This window comes from Tachyglossus aculeatus, chromosome 16, assembly GCF_015852505.1.
Source record: "Tachyglossus aculeatus isolate mTacAcu1 chromosome 16, mTacAcu1.pri, whole genome shotgun sequence".
In the NCBI taxonomy this organism is placed as follows: Eukaryota; Metazoa; Chordata; class Mammalia; order Monotremata; family Tachyglossidae; genus Tachyglossus; species Tachyglossus aculeatus.
This window is the reverse complement of record NC_052081.1, coordinates 34548807-34572495: the sequence shown is the minus strand read 5'-3', so window position 1 is coordinate 34572495 and position 23689 is coordinate 34548807. Positions and strand designations below refer to the sequence as shown.

The 23689-nt window shown below is 42.8% G+C and overlaps 1 protein-coding gene across 1 annotated transcript in view; it reads left to right on the top strand.

Annotated features, from left to right (window-relative positions):
• Positions 1 to 23689, top strand: part of SORCS3 (sortilin related VPS10 domain containing receptor 3) — a 404518-nt gene that overhangs the window by 250561 nt on the left and 130268 nt on the right. Inside the window, exon 5 of the mRNA XM_038758619.1 lies at positions 20382 to 20455. Within this exon, the coding sequence (XP_038614547.1) occupies positions 20382 to 20455 (74 nt within the window). The remainder of the gene's footprint in view (positions 1 to 20381; positions 20456 to 23689) is intronic.

Genomic DNA, 23689 nt, shown 5'->3' with positions numbered 1-23689 from the left:
AAAGGAGGGTTTCCTCTCCCCTGAGCCATCTGTGCCGCCTCCTTCCCTAGGTAGTGAAGTTATGTTTCCTGTTGCTATTTATATAGCTCTCGGGGTGGTGTTTACCCAGAGGAGAGCATAGGAAAGTGGGGACCTTGTCTTCCTGAGGAAAGTCAGCTCCATCTGGATTATGCCTCAGTGGTCAAATCCTGCAGACTCTGAAAGCATCCTAGGAGTAGAAAATGCCCCATTTCAAAACAGTGTGTATTAGTAGATGTATTTATGTGGTTGCACATTCAATTACTTACCTGGGCTTCCTGATCTGTACATGCTTTCATGGCTGTTTCCTCCAGTAGTATAAACTCCTGGTGGGCAGGGAATATGGCACGTGCTACTTTTGTATGACCAAGGAATTAGTTCAGTGCACTGCACCCAGTGGGTGCTCTAAAAATGCCATTACTACTACTACTACTGGGTGATCAAGTTTTGAAAGAACCTAGCAATATGGGTCTTTTTCTGGCTGAGTTCACCCATTTGTTTGCTTGATCTGATTCTGGAGTCGAACCAGGTTGGTTTCCAAGAGAACATTAATGTTGATCTTGTGTCCTGTGAATTAGACTGTGGCTTTCTGACTGCCTGGAAAACACTGGTCATTCTCTAGAACATCGTTTGATTCCAAACTCTCCCTCCTCCTCAGAAGCCTCCAAAGCTTCCCATTTCCTTCTACGTCAAGCAAACCTTCTAACTGTGGGCTTCTAGGTTTCCCACCAGCTTGCTCACTCTTTCTTACCTGCCCTCTTCAGCCATTACTTTCCATGTTCACATTCTCCACTCCTAAGGAAAAGCTTTTCTCTCTGTCTTTATGTATCTGTCTGCCTCTCTCAGCCTCTCTTGAATCCCTCCCACCTCTGGCTCCTTCAAATCTGCCAGATCACAGCCCTCCCCTCCTTAAAACCCTCTAATCCCACCTCCTCCAGGATGCATTTCCAAATTATCAGTTTTCCCCCAAATCATGTCCTCCTAGCTGCCACCCCTGCAATCTTGTATCCCCAGTCACCTGTCTCACACATGCACATCTAAATGCTTGCACTCTTTAAGCACTTTTCCATTCATTTCCCTTAATCTTCTTAACAATAAATACATTTGTATCTGTCCCCTCAGTTGAATTATAAGGAATTATTTCTTTTCTCTCTGTTGCACTCTCCCAGTTGCTTAGTAAAGTGCTTTTCACGTAGCAAGTGCTCAACAATTGCTACCAGCACTTAGAACAGTGCTTTGCACATAGTAAGCACTTAATAAATGCCATCATTATTATTATGATTATTATTACTGATTGATAGATTCTTCTGGGTCTTAGAAGACAATGGAATCTCCAATAGATGTAGAAGTAGAGCATCCACCAGAGTTCTTTGAGCTGAAATCGACAATTTGGACTATAGAGTGTGTGGCAGGATCAGGGTTTGGCTCTCCTATCTTTGAGGTTGCAAAGCCTCCTCTTCCCTCCAGCTGGGAAACACATTTCAGCAGCCCAGCAATGGGACTCTCATGAATTCATCTATTTGCAGTGGTGAATGGCTGGTGGGATTAGTTTGAATTGTCCCAAGGCAGGGGAGCAGAGTTGGGGTGAGTGATGTGCTGACTCTGCTTAGGGAATCCTTGAGAGTGCTGTCCCCATTGAGGGCCCAAAATAAGAGCCAGTTGCTCTTGATCAATGGAATTCAAGGTGCTGTTTTTTTTTTCTAGAAAGACCTTTATAATTAGGATACCGGTTACCGTAGAAACACCTATTTCCAACTGCTGTACCTTGGCTGCTGTTCAGACTGGCTACTCACCTCTCATAAGGTTGGATTTGGGGGTCCCTGGAACAGATGATATTCTTTCAGGGAACATACAACACTTAGGACTGGCTTTAGCTGCCAAATTTGCGGCATACAAAGGCCGTGTAGTTCTTGATGACACTGGACCAGTAACTCTAATAATAATAGTTATTATAATTGTGGTGTATAAGCCCTTGCTGTATGCCAAGTAGTGTACTCAGAGCTGGGGTAGATACAAGTTGATGAGGTCATATACAGTCCCTGTCCCACACAGGGCTCTCAATCTAAGGAAGAGGGAGAACTGGTATTGAGTCCCCATTTTACAGATGAGGAAACTGAGGCACAGGTAAGTTGTGACTTGTCCAAACACCCAGATCCTCTAAATTGTCCTAACTATTTCAATGGAGTTTCTTCTGAATGCCCCCACCCACAACCTTAGCACCTTAAGTATAAAGTTTTCACAGTCCTTGAAATGAAATAATGGACAAGTATTGTTTCCAACTTTAAAAATGGGATATTGGGAGAAAAGTTGGCCCTGATAATTACAAACCAGCGAGCTTCCATCAATACCTAAAGAGACACTAGAATAAATGATGAAACCATCCATTTACAACCATCTGGAAGAGCCTAGGATCCTAAGAAGTTGCCAAGCATTGCAAAGTAAATATCACTCAGATCAATTTAACCTCTCTCTGTGCCTGGAGGAGGCCTCACAGCCAAGAGGGAGCCACACATGAAATTTGTGTGGAGTTTGATTTCACTAAAACTGTCAATCCCATTAAAGAAGTCAGAAAGTAGGATTGCGATCAGACTATTGTTAGGGGGTGCATAGGAGTCCATATTGAGCCCCATAGAGTAATTATCAGTGGCTCGGTGTCAAACAGTGGGGATCAATCCAATCCTGGATCGACTGATGTCTCTCATGGATCAATTCGGGCAGGGGGCGGGGGTGTCTGTTCAGTATATTTATTGATTTTCTGGAAGAGAGAATCGAGAACATGCTCATCAGATTTGCTGATGAGTCCAGTGTGGGTGAGATGGCTAACACTTTGGAAGACAGAAATAAAATTCAATGTGACCTTGATAAGTTAGAGAAATGGATTTACAAAGAAAGGGAAAACTCATTAGAGACAAATGCAGAGTAGATCCCTTAGGGACAATACCTTCACCGCCCCCCCCACCCCCACCCCACCAACATCTTTAAATTCAGTTTGGGAAAGACTGGCTAGGCACAAGAACACACAAGAACAACAGAAACAACACAAACACAAGAACAACAGAAAAAGAGTTGGGAAGGTCAGAGCCAACCACATGCTGAATGCAATGGAGTGCCACATTTAAAACACTGTAGAGCAGAGCTACAGTAACAGTAGTTCAACATACAAAACTAGGAAATAAACCTTCCATTGAACTCCACTTTTAATAATAATAATAACAATAATGTTGGTATTTAAGCACTTGCTATGTGCCAAGCACTGTTCTAAGTGCTGGGGTAGATACAAAGTTATCAGGTTGTCCCACATAGGGTTCACAGTCTTCATCCCCATTTTACAGAAGTGGTAACTGAGGTGTAGAGAAATTAAGTGATTTGCCCAAGGTCACACAGCTGACAAGTGGCGGAGCCGGGATTAGAACCCACGACCTCTGACTCCCAAGCCCGTGCTCTTTCCACTAAGCCACGCTACTTCTACAAATCAAACGTTGACCCCGACGTGATATGAACACGCAACCTTCTGATCTGGAGTCAGATGTACTACCGTTGCATCTTTCTTGTGATTTCCCTCAAGGTGTGATTTCTGGTTTGGGCTACCACAGGTCAGAGATGATGTGGCCCCTTCTCCCCCTTCTAGACTGTGAGCCCACTGTTGGGTAGGGACTGTCTCTATGTGTTGCCAACTTGTACTTCCCAAGCGCTTAGTACAGTGCTCTGCACATAGTAAGGGCTCAATAAATACGATTGATTGATTGATTGATGTGGCGAAGCTGGGAGTGGGCTAGAGAAAGCTGTCAGAAATGTTTAAGGAGATGGAAAATAGATCCTATGAGGAAACTTTAATGGACTTGGGGTCATTCCTCTTCAGAGAAGAGAAAACTGAGGGATGCAGCAATGGATTCAAAGCATGTGAGGGACTTGTGTGAGTTCGCTGGACAGTTATCATGGAGTAATGGAAAGTGTATGGACCTGGGTTCTAATTGTCTCTCTGCCCCAGTTACTGAACTTCTCTGTGCCTCAGTTTTTTCACCTGTATAATGGGGATGACACTGATTCTTCCTCCTTCTTAGGCTGTGAACCTTATGTGGGACAAGGACTGTGTACTGTTTATATCGTATCTACCCCAGTTCAGTGCTTTGCACATAGTAACTGCTTAACAAATGCCACTATTACTATGAGAAAATAAGAGGAAATCAATCAACCAATCATATTTATTGAGTGCTTACTGTGTGCAGAGCACTGTACTAAGCACTTGGGAAGTACAATTCGGCAACATATAGAGACAGTCCCTACCCAACAGTGGGCTCACAGTCTAGAAGAGGAAATGTTCTTAAACTAAAGCAGGAGAGATTTCAGTTGGATGTAAAGAATATTTTGACAATATTGACTATTTTTTAATGGTGTTTAAGTGCTTACTACATGCCTGGCACTGTTCTAAGCATTGGGGTTGATTCAAGGTAATGAGGTTGGTCACAGTCCAACCACTAGGCCAAGCTGCTTCTATTGGGCTATACATCATGGGGATGGTTGGCAAGGATGTTGTGGAGGATTTTAAGAAATAAAAAGATATATCAACACCTCCCCTGGGTTAATGAGAAGCAGCATGGCCTAGTGGATAGAGTGTGGGTCTGGGAATCAGAAGGACCTGGGCTCTAATCTTAGGGGGGCAACAACAGTGTGCTGACCAACTCTGGGACATGGGTTCTGATCCCAGCTCCACCACTTGTCTGCTGTGTGACTTTGGGTAAGTCACTGCACTTCTCTCTGCCTCAGTGATCTCATCTGTAAAATGGGGTTTAAAACTTGGAGCCGCATGTGGGACTGGGATTGTGTCCAACCTGATTAGCTTGTAGCTACCCCAGCTCTTAGTGCTTGGCACATAATAAGCGTTAACAAACACCATAGGAAAATCACCTTCCTGGAGGCAAGCTGTTCCTTTCAGGGTCCCTTTGAGCTCTGTGATCCTCAGCCCACATGTGTGGCTTTGTTACTCTCTAATCTACCTACTCACTCTCCTCTCTTAATTGTCGACCACTTGAACTCCCTCCTCATCTTCAAAGTCCTTCGGAAATCGCATCTCCTCCAGGAGGCCTTCCCTAATCAATCACTCATCTCCCCTCTCCATTTCCCTAGCTGTAACTACTTCAGTATTTCCATGTCACGTAGCCCTTGAGTTACCCACTTGACCCCCTCTACCACTGGATTGCACTTTATGAAGCAGTGTGGCTTAGTGGAAAGAGCACGGGCTTGGGAGTCAGAGGTCGTGGGTTGTAATCCCGGTTCTGACACTGGTCTGCTGTGTGACCTTGGGCAAGTCACTTAGCTTCTCTGTGCCTGTTACCTCATCTGTAAAATGGGGATTGAGATTAGGAGCCCCACGGGGGACAACCTGATTACCTTGTATTTACCACAGTGCTTGGCACATAGTAAACGCTTAACAAATACCATTATTATTATTATATACACATCAGTCAATCAGTTTTATTGAGCACTTTCTGTGTGCAGAGCACTGCACTAAGTGCATGGGAGAGTAAAAGAAAGAGGTTTTTTTATGGAATTCAAGTACTCATTATGTGCCAGGACTGTACTAAGTGCTGGTCTAGGTACAAGCTAATCAGGTTGGACACTGACCCTGTCCCACATGGGGCTCAGTCTTAATCCCCATTTTACAAATGAGGTAACTGAGGCCTAGAAAAGTGAAATGACTTGCCCAGGTCATACAGCAGATAAGTGGTGGAGCTGGGATTAGAACCCATGTCCCAGCGTTGGCCAGCACACTGTTACTGCCCCCCTAAGTGTAATTAATTTTAGTGTGTTTCCCTGATAGATTGTAAACTCTTTGAGGGCAGTAATCATTTCTTCAAACTGTTATAATCTCCCAAATTCTAAGTGTAATTAATTTTAGTGTGATTTCCCTGATAGATTGTAAACTCTTTGAGGGCTGTAATCATCTCTTCAAGCTGTATTATAATCTCCCAAATGCTTAGTAGAGTGTGCTGCACAAAATAAATGCCCAGTAAATGTGATTGATTGACTGTCATTGCAGGGGAAATAATGGCCACCAGGTCAACTCTGCCATCTAATTATCTCTTTCCCCAGATAAACGTAGCCGCCTTAGATCCCTGCAAGTGAACCTGCACTGTTCGCAGACTGAGACCTCTCACAGATGCCCACCTGGCATCTCTCCACTTTGCCAAGTCACTGCCCTGGCGTCCAATTTTGAAAATTTGGCACCCTAAAGTCCCACGTGATCAAATCTAGAATTAACTCAGGCACACATTTTTTGCTGCGAATTCTCTTTGGCGAACCAACTCCTGCTATTTCAGAATCTCCGCCTTCCTATAATCAACAGAACAAAAGTGAAATCAAAGTGGAGAAATGAGTGAATCTATTTGTTTTCATTTTAGTTACTTGGGTTTTTCTTTTTTTGTATAACTGTGTGTAAACAAGGGCTGTAAATAGAAACACATATGCAGATTTGTTTTTCCCCCAAACTCCTGTCTCGTGCTGGCTGGTGCTACTGAAATCGGTTGGCCCAGAGCCTTAGATGCTCTTGTGCATCCAGCCAGATGGCAGGAATGGATGGCCCCTGGATTGTGTTTTGGGGGTAGGTCTCTAGTCATGCAACCTGCCCTTTTAAATTGAAAATGACCTGTAGCTTCCTCTTCTCTGTGCTCTGATCCAGTCACTGTTTTTGGCAAAGTGACTCTTGTCCGCCGGGCTGTAAGCAGAGAGCTGTTGGAGTCGGGGTCTTTGTACCATGCCATCTTTGCAGTTCTGTTCTTTCAGCATTTTAGATGATGAAAGTAGAAAAAGCAAGTGTAGTTGAAGTCACATTTTCATAAATCATGTCACAGGAGGTGGGAGTGAGCTCCAAGTTATGGCTCCAGCAGGAATCTCAATGTCTTCCTGCTGTGGGGTGTGTGAGAACCGTCAGTCCTGGAGGGAGCTATGGTACAGTCAAGGAGGATGAAAATAACAATGTGGTATTTGTTGAGAACAATGTGCCAAGCATTGAGGTAGATACAATACAATTAGATGTACAATGTGGCACCATGTGTGCCACAATGTTAGCACATTAAGCGCTTAGTACAGTGCAAGTGCTTAGTACAGAGCTCTGCACACAGTAAGCGGTCAATACAATTGAATGAATGAATTAGAAATTTGAAGTAGGTAAGGTTATCATTCTTGATACTGTGAATCTGAAGGCTCGAGAAGGCTATGGCACCAGCCTATGAATTGAAGGTGCCAAATAAATCAGTCAGTGATATTTACTGAGCACTTACAGTGTGCAGAGCACTGTGTAAAGCACTGGGAGGAGTACAGTAGAATAGAGTTAGTAGACATAACTGTAGCTCTTGAGGAGCTCCCACAGGGAGGGAAAATGTTTTTTTTACCTACTAGATTGTAAGCTCTTTTATACAGGATTTGTGTCTACCAACTCTGTTGTGTCATAGTTCTGAAGTGCTTAGTACAATGCTCTGCTCACAATACTCAGTAATTACCATTGATTGATTATCTCCATTTTTACAGATGAAGAAACTGAGGTACAGGGAAGTTAAATACAGTTCACCCACATCCTGCCTCTGGTCTGGAAAGACCTCCCTCCTCAAATCTGGCAGACAATTATTTTCCCCGGCTGCAAAGCCTTATCTAAGGCACATCTCCTCCAGGAGGCCTTCCCTGACTAAGCCTCCCTTTTCTCTTCTCCCCACTTCCTTCTTGCTCACTTTGTTCTTCCCCACTCCGAGCCCCGGGACACTTATGTACATATCTGTAATTTATTTATTTTGCTTGGCATATAATAAGCACTTAACAAATGCCATCATTATTATTATATTAATATCTGTCTCCTCCCACAAGACTGTAAGCCCACTGTGGGCAGGGAATGTGCCTGTTTATTGTTGTATTGAACTCTCCCAAGTGCTTAGTATGGCGGTCTGCACACAGTAAGTGGTCAATAAATACGAGTGAATGAATGAAGTGACCTGCCCAAGGTCATATGTCAGAACCATGACAAGGACCTGGGTCTTTTGACTTTCAGGACTGTGCTCTTTTCACCACACAATGCTGCCTTCCCACAGTCTTCATTCTAGGAAAGTTCATGGGTGGTGTGTTACCAAGTCAAAGGAACATATGTTCCTCTGTGGGTCCTTTGTAAATTGGAAGCTCCTGTTCAGACATGGTACTTTTTCCCAAGTTTGTGGAAAATATGACTACGTTCTTCTCAGCCAAGGAGTTGTTTCCATTTTATCCATTGGTTCTATTTGTTTCTTCTCTTAGCTTTGTAAGGAAAGTGTGACTCGAGCAACTGCACACAAATGGCATATAAAAATCAGATCGAAGCCATTAGTTTTGGTTCTAACTGAGAATGGATCTTGGTTAAACATTAACTAAAGCAAATGTTCCAGATGGGAAGAGAGCAGGAAGAGTGAAACCACAACCTCTTTACACAGCCTTGCAGAGTGTTGTGGTCCCTGAGCGGAGAAATCTCTTTAGGGCACTTAGTACTGTGGGTGTTGGGCGCTGATACGAGAGAGAAGTTCATCTGCTCACAGCCTTCTCTCCAAGGAAGTTTTAATGCCAATTGAATGTGCTTCGAAACCACCAGCTCTAAAAGGCAGAGCATACGCATGCCTTCATAATGTATTTCCTAGAACGAGCACAGACATCTGTTCTGAAATCTGGGCGACAATCTTCACTTAAAGCAGCAGGATGTAGTGGAACAAGCTGGGGTTTGGGAGTCGGGAAACCTCGGTTCTAATCCTAGCTCTGCCATGGGCCTGCTGGACAGTCTTGGGCTAATCCCTAAAACTCTCTAGGCCTCAGTTTTCTCATCCGTCAAATGGGGATAAGATGCATAGTCTCCTTAGCTCTTAGATGATAATAATAATGATGGCATTTGTTAAGCGCTTACTATATGCAAAGCACTGTTCTAAGCACGGTGGGGGGGGGGATACAAGGTGATTAGGTTGTCCCACGTGGGGTTTACAGTCTTAATCCCCATTTTCCAGATGAGGTAACTGAGGCACAGAGAAGTTATGTGACTTGCCCAAAGCCACACAGATGGTAAATGGCAGAGCCGGGATTAGAACCCATGACCTCTGACTCCCAAGCCCGTGCTCTTTCCACTGAGCCATGCATGATCTCAGGCTTAGATCATGAACCTCATGTGGAATAGGCCTGTGTGAGAGCTGATTATTTGGTATTTAACCCAGGGCCAAGCACAGTGTTTGGTGCATAAGCATTTAAATACTAACAACTATAAAGTCATTCATCTTAGGTTATTTTGTACAAAAAATGAAAAGTCCAGAATTTGGGACAACCTATTAATTACACCCCCACCCCATCCCCAAAATGAGGACTATCAGAGATACCAGGATATTATTATTATTAAGTGCCGTTGAGTCAGTTTCTGATTCATTACTATTCCATGGATATACTTTCTCCAGAACATCCTGTCCTCTGCCATAATCTGAAACATTTCTAATGGTTCTTCCGTTATCATTGTTATGGTCTCTATAATAATAATAATAATGGCACTTGTTAAGCGCTTACTATGTGAAAAGCACTGTTCTAAGCGCTGGGGGGCATACAAGGTGATGAGGTTGTCCCACATGGGGCTCACAGTCTTCATCCTCATTTTACAGATGAGGGAACTGAGGCACAGAGAAGTGAAGTGACCTGCCCAAGGTCACACAGCTGACAAGTGTCAGAGCCAGGATTCGAACTCATATCCTCTGACTCCCAAGCCCGCACTCTTTCCACTGAGCCACGCTGCTTCTCATGCTGCTTCTCTATCTATCTAGCTGCTTGTCTGCCTCTTCCATATTTTCCCTGGACTTTTCCTAGCTTTAGTGTCTTCTCCAGAGAATTAGTCCTCCTGATTATGTGTCCAAAATAAGCTAATCTAAGTCAAGTCATTTGGCCCCCCAAAGACCACTTTGTTTAATTTGCTCCATATACAAGCTGAGAAACCAAAGTTGAGAAACACTGTCCTAATAAAGTATCTGAGGCCGTTATCCACTTGGTTCTGGAACTGACACCTCATGTCCCCATGATCCGGTTTCCATATTTGTCATTGCTGAAGTTTTTCTATTTGAAAAATTCCAGGGTGATATTGGCTTCTTTCCTTATGGGTGTGGTGAGGATCAGTGTCTAGGAAGGTCCCTGGAGACTCAGATGAAATGATGCCAAATGAAAATACTAAGGTGACAGGGTCATGAAGCAGCCAAGGATTTTGGGTAGTCTCTGATCTTCATTTCAAAAGTATCATAAGAAGCAGTGTGGCTCAGTGGAAAGAGCATGGGCTTTGGAGTCAGAGGTCATGGGTTCGAATCCTGTCTCCTCCACATGTCTGCTATGTGACCTTGGGCAACTCACTTAATGTCTCTGTGCCTCAGTTACCTCATCTGTAAAATGGGGTTTAAGACTGTGAGCCCCCTGTGGGACAACCTGATCACCTTGTAACCTCCCCAGAGCTTAGAACAGTGCTTTGCACATAGTAAGTGCTTAATAAAGTCATCATCATATTCCCAGTATCATAGTGTAAGAGTCTCTAGTACTGAATCAACATTTCACCCTTTAACCATTAACTCTTCAGGGAAAGGCTTCCAGGTTAAAAGTCTGGTTTATCCATCCACTGCCTCCTTTTCATTAAAAGAGAATGATGACATTCAGAGCTTCTGTGGAGGTTTTCTTGGATTGGGTAGTAAACTCCAGTTTCCTTTAATAATTGTGGTATTTGTTAAGTGTTTACTATGTGTCAAGCACTGGGGTAGACACATGATAATCAGATTGGACACAGTCCCTGTGCAACATGAGGCTCACATGATAGATGAGATCAAGGTACGGTGAGTCGGTTGTCTCTAGAGGAGCAAAGTGTGTGGGTTGGTTTTTAGTAGAAATCAGCATGGTAAGGTAGGAGGGGCTGAGCTGATTGAGTGCTTTAGAGCCGATTGAAACAAATTTTTCTGTGTGATGTGGAGGTGAATGGGCAACTACTGGAGGGGCAGGGAAACACATACTGACCATTTCTGTTTTAGAAAAATGATCTGGGGAGCAACTGAAGTTAGGACTGGAGTGGGAAGAGACAGGAGGCAGGGAGGTCAATGAGGAGGCTACGGCCAAGGTAGGATAAGATGAGTGCTTGGATCAGCATAATAGTTGGGTGGAGAGGAAAGAGTGTACTTTAGAGATGTTGTGAAGTTAAAACGTATGTGATTGGTGATGGATTGAATGTGTGGATTGAATAAGAGAGATGAGTCGAGCATAGTGCCAAGGTTGCAGGGAGGATGGTGAGATCTTGATTCTTCTATCCGATGCCCACGTTCCCAAATAGCTTCACCATGTGCCTTATCCTGGTAACTGAAACTGTTAGAGGATCCTGTGTAGTTTGGATGAGCTTTCTTTATTCTAACTCTGATACTTTAAGCTAATTAAATATTAATCATCACATCACTAATATGATTGGAATAGTTGAACATGAGCTATTCTGTTTGGTTGTGGGTCAAAGTAGAGTTCATTTTGGACTGATGTTAGTCTTATGGTCTTGGTTTTTTTGTGGACGATAAACTCCAAATAGAAGGGAAAAGTTAGAGAAACTAGGAGATACATCCCTAATTTGAGAATAGCTCCAAGGAAGCATCCATTATATTATTACTCCAACTTTCCTTAAACTTGGTCGTTGGAGACAGAAGTGAACAGGATGGACCATCTATTTGACCAAGTATGGTATTTCTTATTTTCCTCTCATCCATTAGATTGTGAGCTCCTCCAGGGCAGGGCTTGGGTCTTTTACTTTAATTCTCATCTCCCAAGCACTCTGCAGCATTAAGTGCTGAACAGATTCTCTAGAATGAATCTTTTTTTGTGTTTTTTATTTCCATTAAGTAAAGGGTGGCAGAAAGTTGAAAAATGAGTGCCAAGTTTCATCTTTCCCAATTGAAACTTGGGAGGCTGTTTCCATTTAAATAGACTGTGGAGTGATGCTGACTGCAATAATGTAATGAAGAAGATAGATCAGTGGGATAAACAAGAACTAGGATCTGAAGAAATCTTGGGAAAGCTTCATATGCATTAAGTGGAGTTTGAAGACTGTGGGAAAGGAAACAAAAGAGATTTAAAATTGTCAAGAAACAGGTTTGCACATCATGAATGTACTAGGCTGGTCCATTAACTTACCTATTTTTTCATAGCTTTGCTGTTACCATTTCTACCTTTTTCCTGCTACTCACTGAATGTGTGCAACTCATGCTTTCTGGGAACCCCCACTAGACTGTAAGCTCCTGGAAGGCCGGGCCCATATCTTTTAATGTCTACTGTACTCTTCCAAGCATTATAGTGCTCTGGTCACTGTAGGGTGAATGCAAAAATAAGTACTGTCCATAGTCCAGGTACAGATGGCCATTATGATTGTTCTATTGCATTTGATATTACTAAAACTATTTAGCAAGGTCTCAGGATTTCATGATCTATGATCAATAGTTTTCTATTTTCTCAGGAAGTTACACTTTATAGCTTGTGACGCCTTTATGATATTTCTCACTTGTCTCATACAAATAGTTCCATTCCCAGTTGACCCACTTATATTTATGATGATATGACTCATCTTAGAAGGCAAGCTGTAACTGATCAGCTTTGAAATATAGCTCATCTATTACCCAGAATTCTCTTTGTGACATATCCCAGCTCAATTTCATTCATCACTATTTCCCTCTCCCTTGATTTGTGACAATTGCCAAAATTTTCCATTTTCTTCTGTCATCAAGGTTTTAAAAAATGGTTGCATATTTGCTTTTAATTTCAGATTTTGTGTCTGAATATATTTTGTCAAATGTTCTAAGTAGTATCTCCAATAACATATACACCTCCCTGGAGCTGAACATAGCTTCTTAAAGGTTTGGCTTGTTTCTCTATTATCCCTTTACGCTTTTATTCAAGTTCCTCTTTCACTGAGCATGTGTAATAGGAATATAATCTTCCTTTTAAATCAAGTTTATAGATTTTCTTTGATCAACCTCATCCATATTGTGGTTATCCTCTCCCATGTAAAACTACCTCGGATTTTCCCCATCAATTGATTTCTTCATCAGTGAATTTGTTTCAATTGCTTAACATTAATTTTGTTCTCAAATTTTTGCATTTTTTTCCCCAGAGGGTTTTATTTCTCATTCCAGTCACTTTTTGATATCTAACGAAGTACAGTGTCCAAGGTCTAAAATGGTGGCTTTGTTTTAAATTCTTAGATGTTGTTACTTTGCAAAATATCAATTATATTATTGTAATAACTGTGGTATTTGTTAACCACTTACTATGTATAATTATAGATTTGCTAAGCACTTATGTGCCAAGTATTGCACTGAGTACTGGGGTAGAAACAAAATAATAGGGTGGGACACAGTTCCTGTCCCACATGGGGTCACTCTCCAAGTAGGAGGGAGAGCAGGTATTTACTCCCCATTTTACAAATGAGGAAATTGAGGCACAGAGAAGTTAAGGCACTTGCCCAATTTCACACAGCAGGCAAGTGCCCTGGATTTAGAACACAGGTGCTCCGACCCCCAGGCTCATGATCTTTCCACTAGGCCAAGTTGCTTCTCAGTGCACTTGCAGCCAAGTAAGGGTGCTGTCAGTAAGTATAAAAATGCTATAAGGAATGCCGGCTGGGAAAAGCAGTGTTATATGCTGGAATTACAATTAGGGCATTGCAACCAATGCAATAAGTGAGTAACAATAATGCTTGTTAATATATCACTATTAGAATTGATGTTAAGGAAAGCAACCGTCACATGGTGCCTCCAAGCATGTTTCTAGAAAGGAAGGGGGAAATACAATGCCAGGCTGAATGGTCCAAGAACTGGCAATTCTTATGTTTCTTTTGGTTTAAATCCATACTGATAGTTATTGTGTAGTACTTTCGTTTTAGGAGTAGATTTAGGGTTATTAGATGCTCACTAACACATCTGGGCAAGTTGGGAAAGCTTGTTCATCTCAGAGGTCTTCAGTCCTGCGCTTTTCAGAGATTTGCAACTTAAAGGAATGTTTGGTTGAAAGAGTTCCTAGAGAAGTAGATATCTGGAGGCATCTCCCATTAAATATATGTAAAGTGGAATTTGGGGAGAATCTGCAGTGAGGCGGGGTCTTGCCAAACATTTGGAATGGGCTTGGATCTGAGAAGCTATATTTGGCCTAATATCTTATAGAGGGCACAATGAAGCAAATCTTGTTGTAGTTGACGAGGCAGCCTGAATTATTTTTCGCCAAGCATAGCCTCACCCCATTTTCTGTGCTTTATTTTCCCTTGTTCCTTATCACTAAGTATGTTTACATAAAAATCAGACACATATTTGTTAATGGGTCATCAGCTCTCTTTCTCTATATTGTGTATGAAGTCACATTCTATCTGTGATTATCATAATGGTCCCTAGAGTCAAAGATGATGTGGGGAGAGTGCCTTGTGCCTACCTCTGGCCTGGAATCCCACTGTTGGGTAGGGACCGTCTCTATATGTTGCCAACTTGTACTTCCCAAGCGCTTAGTACAGTGTTCTGCACACAGTAAGCGTTCAATAAATACGATTGATTGATTGAATGCTCTCCCTCTTCAAATCTGACCTCCCACCTTCAAACACCACATCTTCTCTAAGAGGCCCTCTCCGATTAAATCCTCATTTCCTCTTCTCCCTCTCCCTTCTGTGTCACCCTTGCACTTGGACTTGAACCCTTTACTCACCCCTCAGCACTTATGTACATATCTGGAGTGTATTCATTTCTACTATTGTCCGTCTCTCCCTTGAGAATGAGTCTGGGTTCTAAACCCGGTTCCCCCACTTGTCTGCTGTGTGACCTTCACTTCTCTCTGCCTCAGTTACCTCATTTGTAAAATGGGGGTTATGAGTATGAGCCCGATGTGGAACAGGGACTGTGTCCAACCTGATCTGCTTGTATCTTCCCCATGCTTAGTTCAGTGCTTGGAACATAGTAAGTGCTTAAGAAAAAGCACAATACCTCAGGTAAGGGAAGCCACAGAGTATAAGGACATGTATAGAAGTGCTGTGGAGGCAGGGGTGGGGTGAGTATTAAAGTGCTTTTGGGGTATGGGCCCAAGTCCATAGGTGAAGCAGAAGGGAGGGACAATCAGATGGGAAGATGAGAGATTAGTCAGGGAGGGCCTCCTGGAGGAGATGCAGCGTGGCTCAGTGGAAAGAGCACGGGCTTTGGAGTCAGAGGTCATGGGTTCGAATCCCGACTCCACCACATGTCTGCTGTGTGATCTTGGGCAAGTCACTTAACTTCTCTGGGCCTCAGTTACCTCATCTGTAAAATGGGGATTAAGACTGTGAGCCCCACATGGGACAACCTGATCACCCTGTATCCTCCCCAGCGCTTAGAATGGTGCTTTGCACATAGTAAGCGCTTAACAAATGCCAATTATTATTATTATTATTATATGATTTTAGTAGAGCTTTGAAGATGGGGAGAGTGGAGGTCTGTCAGATAAGAATGGGGAGGGAGTTCCAGCCAGGAGGGAGGGCGTTAGCAAGGGGTCCGTGGTGAGAGAGACAAGATCAAGGTACACTGAGTAGATTGGTTTCAGGGGAGGTAAGTGGATGGGATGGGTTGCAGTGGGAGAGGAATTGCCTTATTTCAAATCCCAGACCTTATAGGACTTCACTAAGAAAAAGGTATATGTGGAACTCTTCTGAAGGAAGGAGCACTGATATGTTTTGTTCCACAGACAAAGACTGCAGCCCTAATCCCAGCCAGCCACAGGGCAGTGTGAGTGCCCTGGCCACAGGGAGTTGAGGGTGCTATGGTCATGGTGAGAGAGTGTGGATAGTTCCATCTGTCAATCAATCAAGAGTATTTCTTTTGCACTTTATTGGGTGCAGAGCTCAGTACTAAGCACTTGGGAGAGTTCGATACAACAGAGTTGGTAGACACATTTCCTGCCCACAGTGAGCTTACAATCTAGAAAAGGGGCTTACATTATAGACGGAGAGCTTCCAGTCTACAGTCAGTCAATGACTAGTATTTACCAAGCATTTGTTCTGTGCAGAGCACTGTACAAAGCACTTGGGAGAGTACAATAGAGTATGAAGATACAATCCCTTTTCTCAAGGCAACTCATCTTCACTAGCAGATAACAACTCAAGCACACGTTTTTCTGCTAGTGGGAAGATCACAAATCTTTGCCCTAGGATCTAGGATTCGTGGTTGCTCAAGAGACAGATTTGTTCTCAGGTAGCACCTGGGGGTTACCAAGATGATTTAAGAATCACCCACTCACCCTGAATCGGACAGGGGTGGAAAGAAAAGAGGCAAGGTAGCTTAGTGGAAAGGCATAAGTGAGGGAGTCAAGAGATCGAGATTCTAGTCCCAGCTCTGCTGCATGTCTGCTGTGTGAATTAGAGAAAGTGATTTAATTTATCTGTTTTTCAGTGTACTCATGTGTAAATTGGGGATGGAAATACCTGACCTGTTCTCCTCCCCACTAAACTGCGAGCTCCACATGGGGCAGGGACTGTGTTCTATCTGATTATCTAGTATATAACCCCACACTTCGCAAAGTGCTTGGGTACATAATTCGTGCTTATTAAATGCTATTGTTACCATGAATACTAATAATGATTTAAAAAATTGTCTGCTTTACCTAAATTAGGCTCAGCAGAGAACTGTGACTGCACATAACCTTTTGGTTAAAAAATAATAGATCAAATTCTCATTTTATTACCCCAGGATAGGATAGAGCTGGACAATTTGAATAGTTTCCAGAAGAGTTTCAATACATTCATTGCTGAGAGTTCCAAAATGAATTTCTAGGGGATAAAGTTAGAGTTGCTAGAGGAAAAGGTTGAAGAAATTAGAAGGCTCAAGAAAGGTTTAGATAGATTCAAGGACTACAGGCTTATGATGGAATGGTATAGCGAAAAGCTGGGGATATATATTAGAAGGTGGATCCGTAACCTGAAGATGGATGTAGAGAGGGCAATGAGGTGGAAAGATAAGAATTATTCCATCATTTTACTCCAGTAGACAGCCACTCTAGATCATTCAGGCTGCACAGTGGAGTTTTTTTGGGTTGACTTGGCCTGGCTGGGCCGAGTACATGGATTAAATGAGCAAGATAAATACTCAAATCCCTTCACTTCAGGTGGGTAGACATTTTCTCTGTGTTTGTGACTATTTTTTCATTATTTTTTATAGTTTCCAGTGCTATTCTAGAATTGAGAGAACACCGAAGAATAGCATAGGGGGTTAGGGAGTGTGGTAGTAGATCTATGAAATGTGCAATTGGAAATGGTTGTAAGTTGGGGATTAGGTTTACTGGCTTTCTCAGGTTGCTGCCCTTAGTTGATGTAGGGCATCTGATCAATTGTCATCCTGTAAGATAACCCAAAACATCCATAAACATCAAGGTGTGATTACTTTGCGGATAACCAGCAGATTGAATCCTGCCTTCAGCTTTCAGGCCACAAGAGGTTTTACCTGTAACATAGATGTGATTAAGGAACTAATAATTGAAGCATTTATAAAAAAGTTTCATGTTCATTTCTATTTTCCAGCTGTTCAGATGATTCATTTAAATTTGTGTGTGTGTGTGTGTGTTGGGGGCGGGGAAGGGATAACTGAGGATGTACATTCAAGTACCTCATGAGAGGTGAGCTAAGTGGCCTTAAGAGATGTGATTATGCTTCACACTTAGTTCTTATGAATAAAAGTAGTGGAAATTCACTCTCTGAAGCAGGAGGAGGTCATCCAGAGGGACAATTATGGTAGATGTTGCTCATAGTTGTACAAGGAAATGTCCATTAGTTGTGTTTTTAAGAAGTTTTAACAGACTGCAAACTCTTGTTTATTTTCAATGAATATTGCATTTTAATGAATTTGGCTTTTGTTGTGCCAAACACACAGTGTGATATAATAATAATGGCATTTATTAACCATTTACTAATGTGCCCAAGCACTGTAGGAAGTATTGGGGTAGACACCAGATAAGCAGCTTGGACATGACCCCTGTCCCCCACAAGGCTCACAGTCGAAAAGGAAGTTTTTTTAGCCCCATTTTGCAGATGAGGCAAATGAGGCCCAGAGAGGCTAAGTAACTTGCTCAAGTTCACTCAGTAGGCAAGCAGTGGAGCAGGGACTAGAATCCAGGTCTCCTGACTAAAGTATGGGCTTTTTCCACTAGACCATGCAGTCATTCTACATACAGTATTGTTTTTTACTCTAGGTTAAAAAAATATATAAATATATATATACATATATATATATATGTTGGTCTTTCCTCTGCCAGCTTTACAAATTAAGCCTAACTTCAATTGTCCCATCTGTGATATTATAGCATAGAACTGTAATATTAATTTCTAATTTTATTGTACTTTCCAAGCACTTAGTACAGTGCTCTGCACACAGTAAGCACTCAATAAATATGATTGAATGAATGAATCTTTGGGGTACTTTGAAATTTCATGGAGTTACAGAAATTTTAAAGATGAAAACCATTTCCCAAATGTTGAGTGTATTTTTCAAGGCTTTTGAGATCTTGAATAAAGGCGGTGGGGGGAGGACCTTAGAATTGTGTTCTTGAACATGTGAGATTACAGAAAGAAATGTCAGCACCTTCTTCAGATACGTTTTCCTATTTTAATGCATTGCTCAGATGAGGCATACGTTAGCACTTCCTGCTGTTGTCTGTTCCAATTTCCACCCAGATTTGACAATACTTCTGAGCTGTGTCGCTGAGGGAGGGAAGACACATCTGGAAAGATTCCTGCACCTTTTTATATCATGCTGGATTCATGATTTCACCATGGACCTTTTTCTTTGTGTCTGCTAATGATGCCATCCGAGTGGTGTAAAGTGACTTGTCCATAAAGACTCGTCGGGACCACAGGACCCCTTCTATTGAGACACCCACTGAGCTCAAACACTTGCTGTGGCTTAGAATTTAAGGTAGCTGCCTCCAAAGCCCCAAATGAATTGTAGCCGTCCTTTCTGCTCATTCGAATCAGCCTAGAGACTGAGAGTTCAATTTAATCTCTCGGTCATCAGTCAAGTCGAGATCTAATACTATGAAAAAAGCTACAGCAGCTGGTCTCTGGCTCTTAACTTGATGGAGGGAGGAATTCTCTCTGAAGTAATCACTGTTGGGAAGACAAGTAGCTGAAATGAGAAGCGTTTAGTTCCAGAAAGCCAGACTTATCCACAGCTGCTTTAGACTCAGACCAGGAACCTCATGTAATGAAAGCAAACAAGAAAACAAAGTGTTGTAGGCTCATAAGGAAACCAATGGACCTTCAGCCTCATTTGCCCCGCTATGGGGTAAGAGGCAATCAAAACAGAGATTCATGGAAGGGGTTTAAGAGTTAAATCATATTTATTGAGTGATTACTGTGTGCAGAGCACTGTACTAAGCACTTGGGAGAGTACATTACAACAGAGTTGGTAGATACATTCCCTGCTCACAATGAACTGGCAGTCTAGAGGGGGAATTGACAAGTTTGGCTGAGATGACAAGCATCGGGGCTCTATGGAAGGAAGAGTATGGGTTCCATGGATTAGGATCATTGTTAGGGTGCACGACCTCTGCTACAAGCAATGGGAGATGGATAGGAAGTCAAGGCATCCAACATGGTGTGTTGGGCTTACTTCACTGCCTGGGTCATTTTTCCAGAAAAACCTTGGTCTGCTTTCCCACTAGTCAAAAATCTCCAATGGTTACCCACCCACCTCCCTGTCAGATAGAAACTTCTTACCGTCAACTTTAAGGCACTGCATCGGCTCTCTCCCTCCTACCTTACCTTGCTGATGTACTACAACTCAATCCGCATGCTTCACTCTTCAAACACCAATGTAATTTTTATGCCTCAGTCTCATCTATCTCACCACCAACTGCTTGCCCACTTCCTCCTCTGACCAGGAACTCCTTCTCCCCCTTAATATTTAACAGTCTGCAACTCTCCTCATTTTCATAACCCTTCAAAAATTATATCTCCAAGAGACCTTTCCTGACTAAGCCCTCATTTCCCTTACGACCCTCCCTTGTGTGTTGCATGTGCACTTGGCTGAGTACCCCCTAAGCACTTACTCACCCACAGCACTTATGCACATAACCTTATATACTGCTATTTCCCCCATCTGTAATTTATTTCTATGTCTCTCTCTCACTGTAGGCTGTAAGCTCCTAGCAGGCAGTGACCATGTCTATCAACTCCATTATATTGTTCTTTCCCAAGTGCTTCATACAGTGCTCTGCACACAGTAAGGCTCAATAAAATACCACTGAGTGACTTAAAAAAAAATTAGCATGTTGCTGTTTTTTTCTATATTTTTCCTCATGTATGTTCTTCCCTGTTTGTTTTTTTTCAGCTGTATAGTTCCATGGACTTTGGAAGGAGATGGCACCTGATGCATGGCCGGATCACTCCCAACAGGTTTTACTGGTGAGTGGAACCCACCAACTCTCCTTTGTAAATTAGACACAGACAGATATAAGAACATAGAGGCAGATGGCCAATGGATTTTAAGGGAGTGGACAACAAGGAAACTATTTAAGGAGAATATTAGCATGGGAAAAAGCAATACATTTCTGGGCCAGCTGCCCCCACAAAATGAAGTCATTTCCAAGTGTCCTAACTCTCCACTTGAAGTTCTTGGTAGAACATTTCACCCATCCTCTGCCTCAGACTGTGGAAAATCCTTGAAGGCCAAAGCTGTGGACATAAGGAATTTAAAAGCAAAGTGGTTAAATCAATCATTCAGATGATGGAATTTATTGAGTGCTGAGTTGTAGTGGAAGAAGAGGAAGGATAGGTAGGAGAGAAAGAATTGACTGAATGCCTTAAAGCCAGTGGTGAGAAGTTAGCGCTTGATGTGGAGATGAATGGGTTTTTTGAATGAGGTTTTTGAGGAGTGGGGAGATGTGTACAGAATTTTTTTTTTCAGAAAAATGATTATGGCAGCAGAGTGAAGCTTGGACTGGGGAGTAGGAACACTGGAGGTCAAGAGGTCAGAGAGAGAGCTGTTGCACCATTTGAGGCGGGCTATGACAAGTGTTTGGATCAGCATAGTGGTGATTTGGATGGAGAGGAAGGGGCAGATTCTAGAGATGTTGTGAAGGATGTACTGACAGGGATTTGGTGATTGACCAAATATGTGGTATGAATGAAGGACACGAGTCAAGAATGATGCAGGCTGGCTGATGAGACAGGAGGATGGTGGTAGTGTCAACAGTGATGGGAAAGTTGTGGGAGGAGAGAATCTAAGTGGGAAGATGGGGAGTTCTGCTAAGTTTGAGATGTCAGATAGAATATCCAAACAGGGTTGTCCTGAAGGCAGGAGGAAGTGAGAATTGCAGAGTAGGAAATGGGTCGGAATCAGAGAGGTAGATTTGGGAGTCATCCATGTAGAGATGGTAGTTGAAGTCATAGGAGCAATGAGTTCTCCAAGGGAGTGGGTGTAAATAGTGAATAGAAGGCAACCCAGAACTTTGTTTTATGGTTCCCAAAGTTAGGATGTGGGAGGCAGAGGAAGAATCAGTAAAAGTGATTGAGAAGTAGCCATCAGAGAGGTAGGAAGAGAACCAACAGAGGACAGTGTCGACGATACCAAGGTTAGATAGTGCTTCCAAGAGAAGGGAGTGGGCATGTCCTAGTGGATAGAACACGGGCCTGGAAATCAGAGGACCTGAGTTCTACTCCTGGCTCCACTGCTTGTCTGCTGTGTGACCTTGGGCAATTCACTTGACTTCTCTATGCCTCAGTTACCTCATCTGTAAAATGGGGACTGAGACTGGGAGCCCCATGTGGAACAGGGACTGTGTCCAACCCTATTTGCTTGTATCCACCCCAGCATTAAGTACACTGTCTGGCACACCATAAGCGCTTAACAAATACCACAGTTATTATTATTATTATTGCAGTATCAAAGACAGCCGCAAGGTATAGGAGGGTTAGGATGGAGTAGTCTGGTGGATTTGGTAAGAAAAAGGTCAGTGGTGACCCTAGAGAGGGCAATTTCAAAGTGGGTGGAAGCCAGATTGCAGGGGTTGAGGAGAGGTTGAGAAAGTAGCAGATGCAGACAGCTTGCTTGAGGAGTTTGGAAAGGAATGGTATGAGGGAGATGGCAGTGTGGTTTGGAGGTGTCTAGCTGGGACTTGTGAAAGAAAAAAAAAATAAAATGGAAATGCCTAGAATGCAGGGTTGTTTGCTGCTCCTTTGTGAGGAAGAAAGAATAAACTCCAAGTCCCATATGTCATTTGTTGGTGTCTCCGAGTTCCCTAAACTCTGCACTTCTTTTACATTGGCCCCCAGAGGGAAGAACAAAAGTTTGTGCCCTTGTAAGCGAGCCCAGCGACTGCTGGAAACCTTGTTTCAGAATCATCACTTTTAGTCTCCTGAAGGGCAGTTGCTGTTGTCATTCCTTTTGGTGACATGGCTGTCATATAAAGGGAAATCATTTCATACAAACAGGTTTCTCTAGCTGAAATCCTCTCTGGAGATGTACACATATGGGAGAGCTGAACTGTAACTTCACAGAGGCAACAAACTAGAAACCCAGATTTGGGGTGAGGAACACGACAGTACGTAGTGGATAGAACACGGGCATGGGAGTCAGAAGGTCATAGGTTCTAATCCCGACTCTGCCACTTGTCTGTGTGACCTTGGGCAAGTCACTTCACTTCCCTGGGCCTCATTTACCTCATCTGTAAAATGGGGATTAAGACTGTGAGCCCCACATGGGACAACCTGACTACGTTGTATCTACCGAGCGCTTTGAACAGTGCCTGGCACATAGTAAGTGCTTAACAAATGCCATAATTCATTCATTCAGTCATATTTATTGAGCGCTGACTCTGTGAGCAAATACCATAATTATTAATTATTATTATAAGGGTAAAAGTGTGCTGGGGCTCATAGAATAGCTTTGTAAGAGATTTCTCGTTCATGGAGGGTCCCAAGAATATGGTGATCCCTTCTTCCAAAATTCAAGATGCACTCATTCTGCAAGGTTGAATTCCTAAGGAGGGCTCCTCTTGAGCAGGTCTAGCCCACTGGAAAACAGGAAATTGTGGGAAGCCAATGTGCCTGGGCTGAGTGGTGGTTTTTCTTCCCACATAGTCTCTCTCTCTTTCACTAGTTGGTTATCAATCAGTCATATTCATTGAGCTCTTACTGTGAGCAGAGCACTGTACTAAGCACTTGGGAGCGTACAGTATAACTGAGAAGGTAGACATGATTAATTCATTCAATCATATATATTGAGCGCTTACTTCATGCAGAGCACTGTACTAAGTGCTTGGGAAGTACAAGTCGGCAACATATAGAGACGGTCCCTACCCAACAACGGGCTCACAGTCTAGAAGGGGGAGACAGACAACAAAACAAAACATGTAGACAGGTGTCAAAACCATCAGAATTAATAGAATTACAGCTATATGCACATCATTAACAAAATAAATAGAGTAGTAAATATGTACAGATAAAATAGAGTAATGTGTACAAATATATGCAAGTGCTTTGGGGAGGGGAGGGGGGTAGGGCGGGGGGAGATGGGAAGGAAGAGAGGAAAAAGGGGTCTCAGTCTGGGAAGGCCTTCTGGAGGAGGTGAGCTCTCAGTAGGGCTTTGAAGGGAGGAAGAGAGCTAGTTTGGAGGATGTGTAGAGGGAGGACATTCTA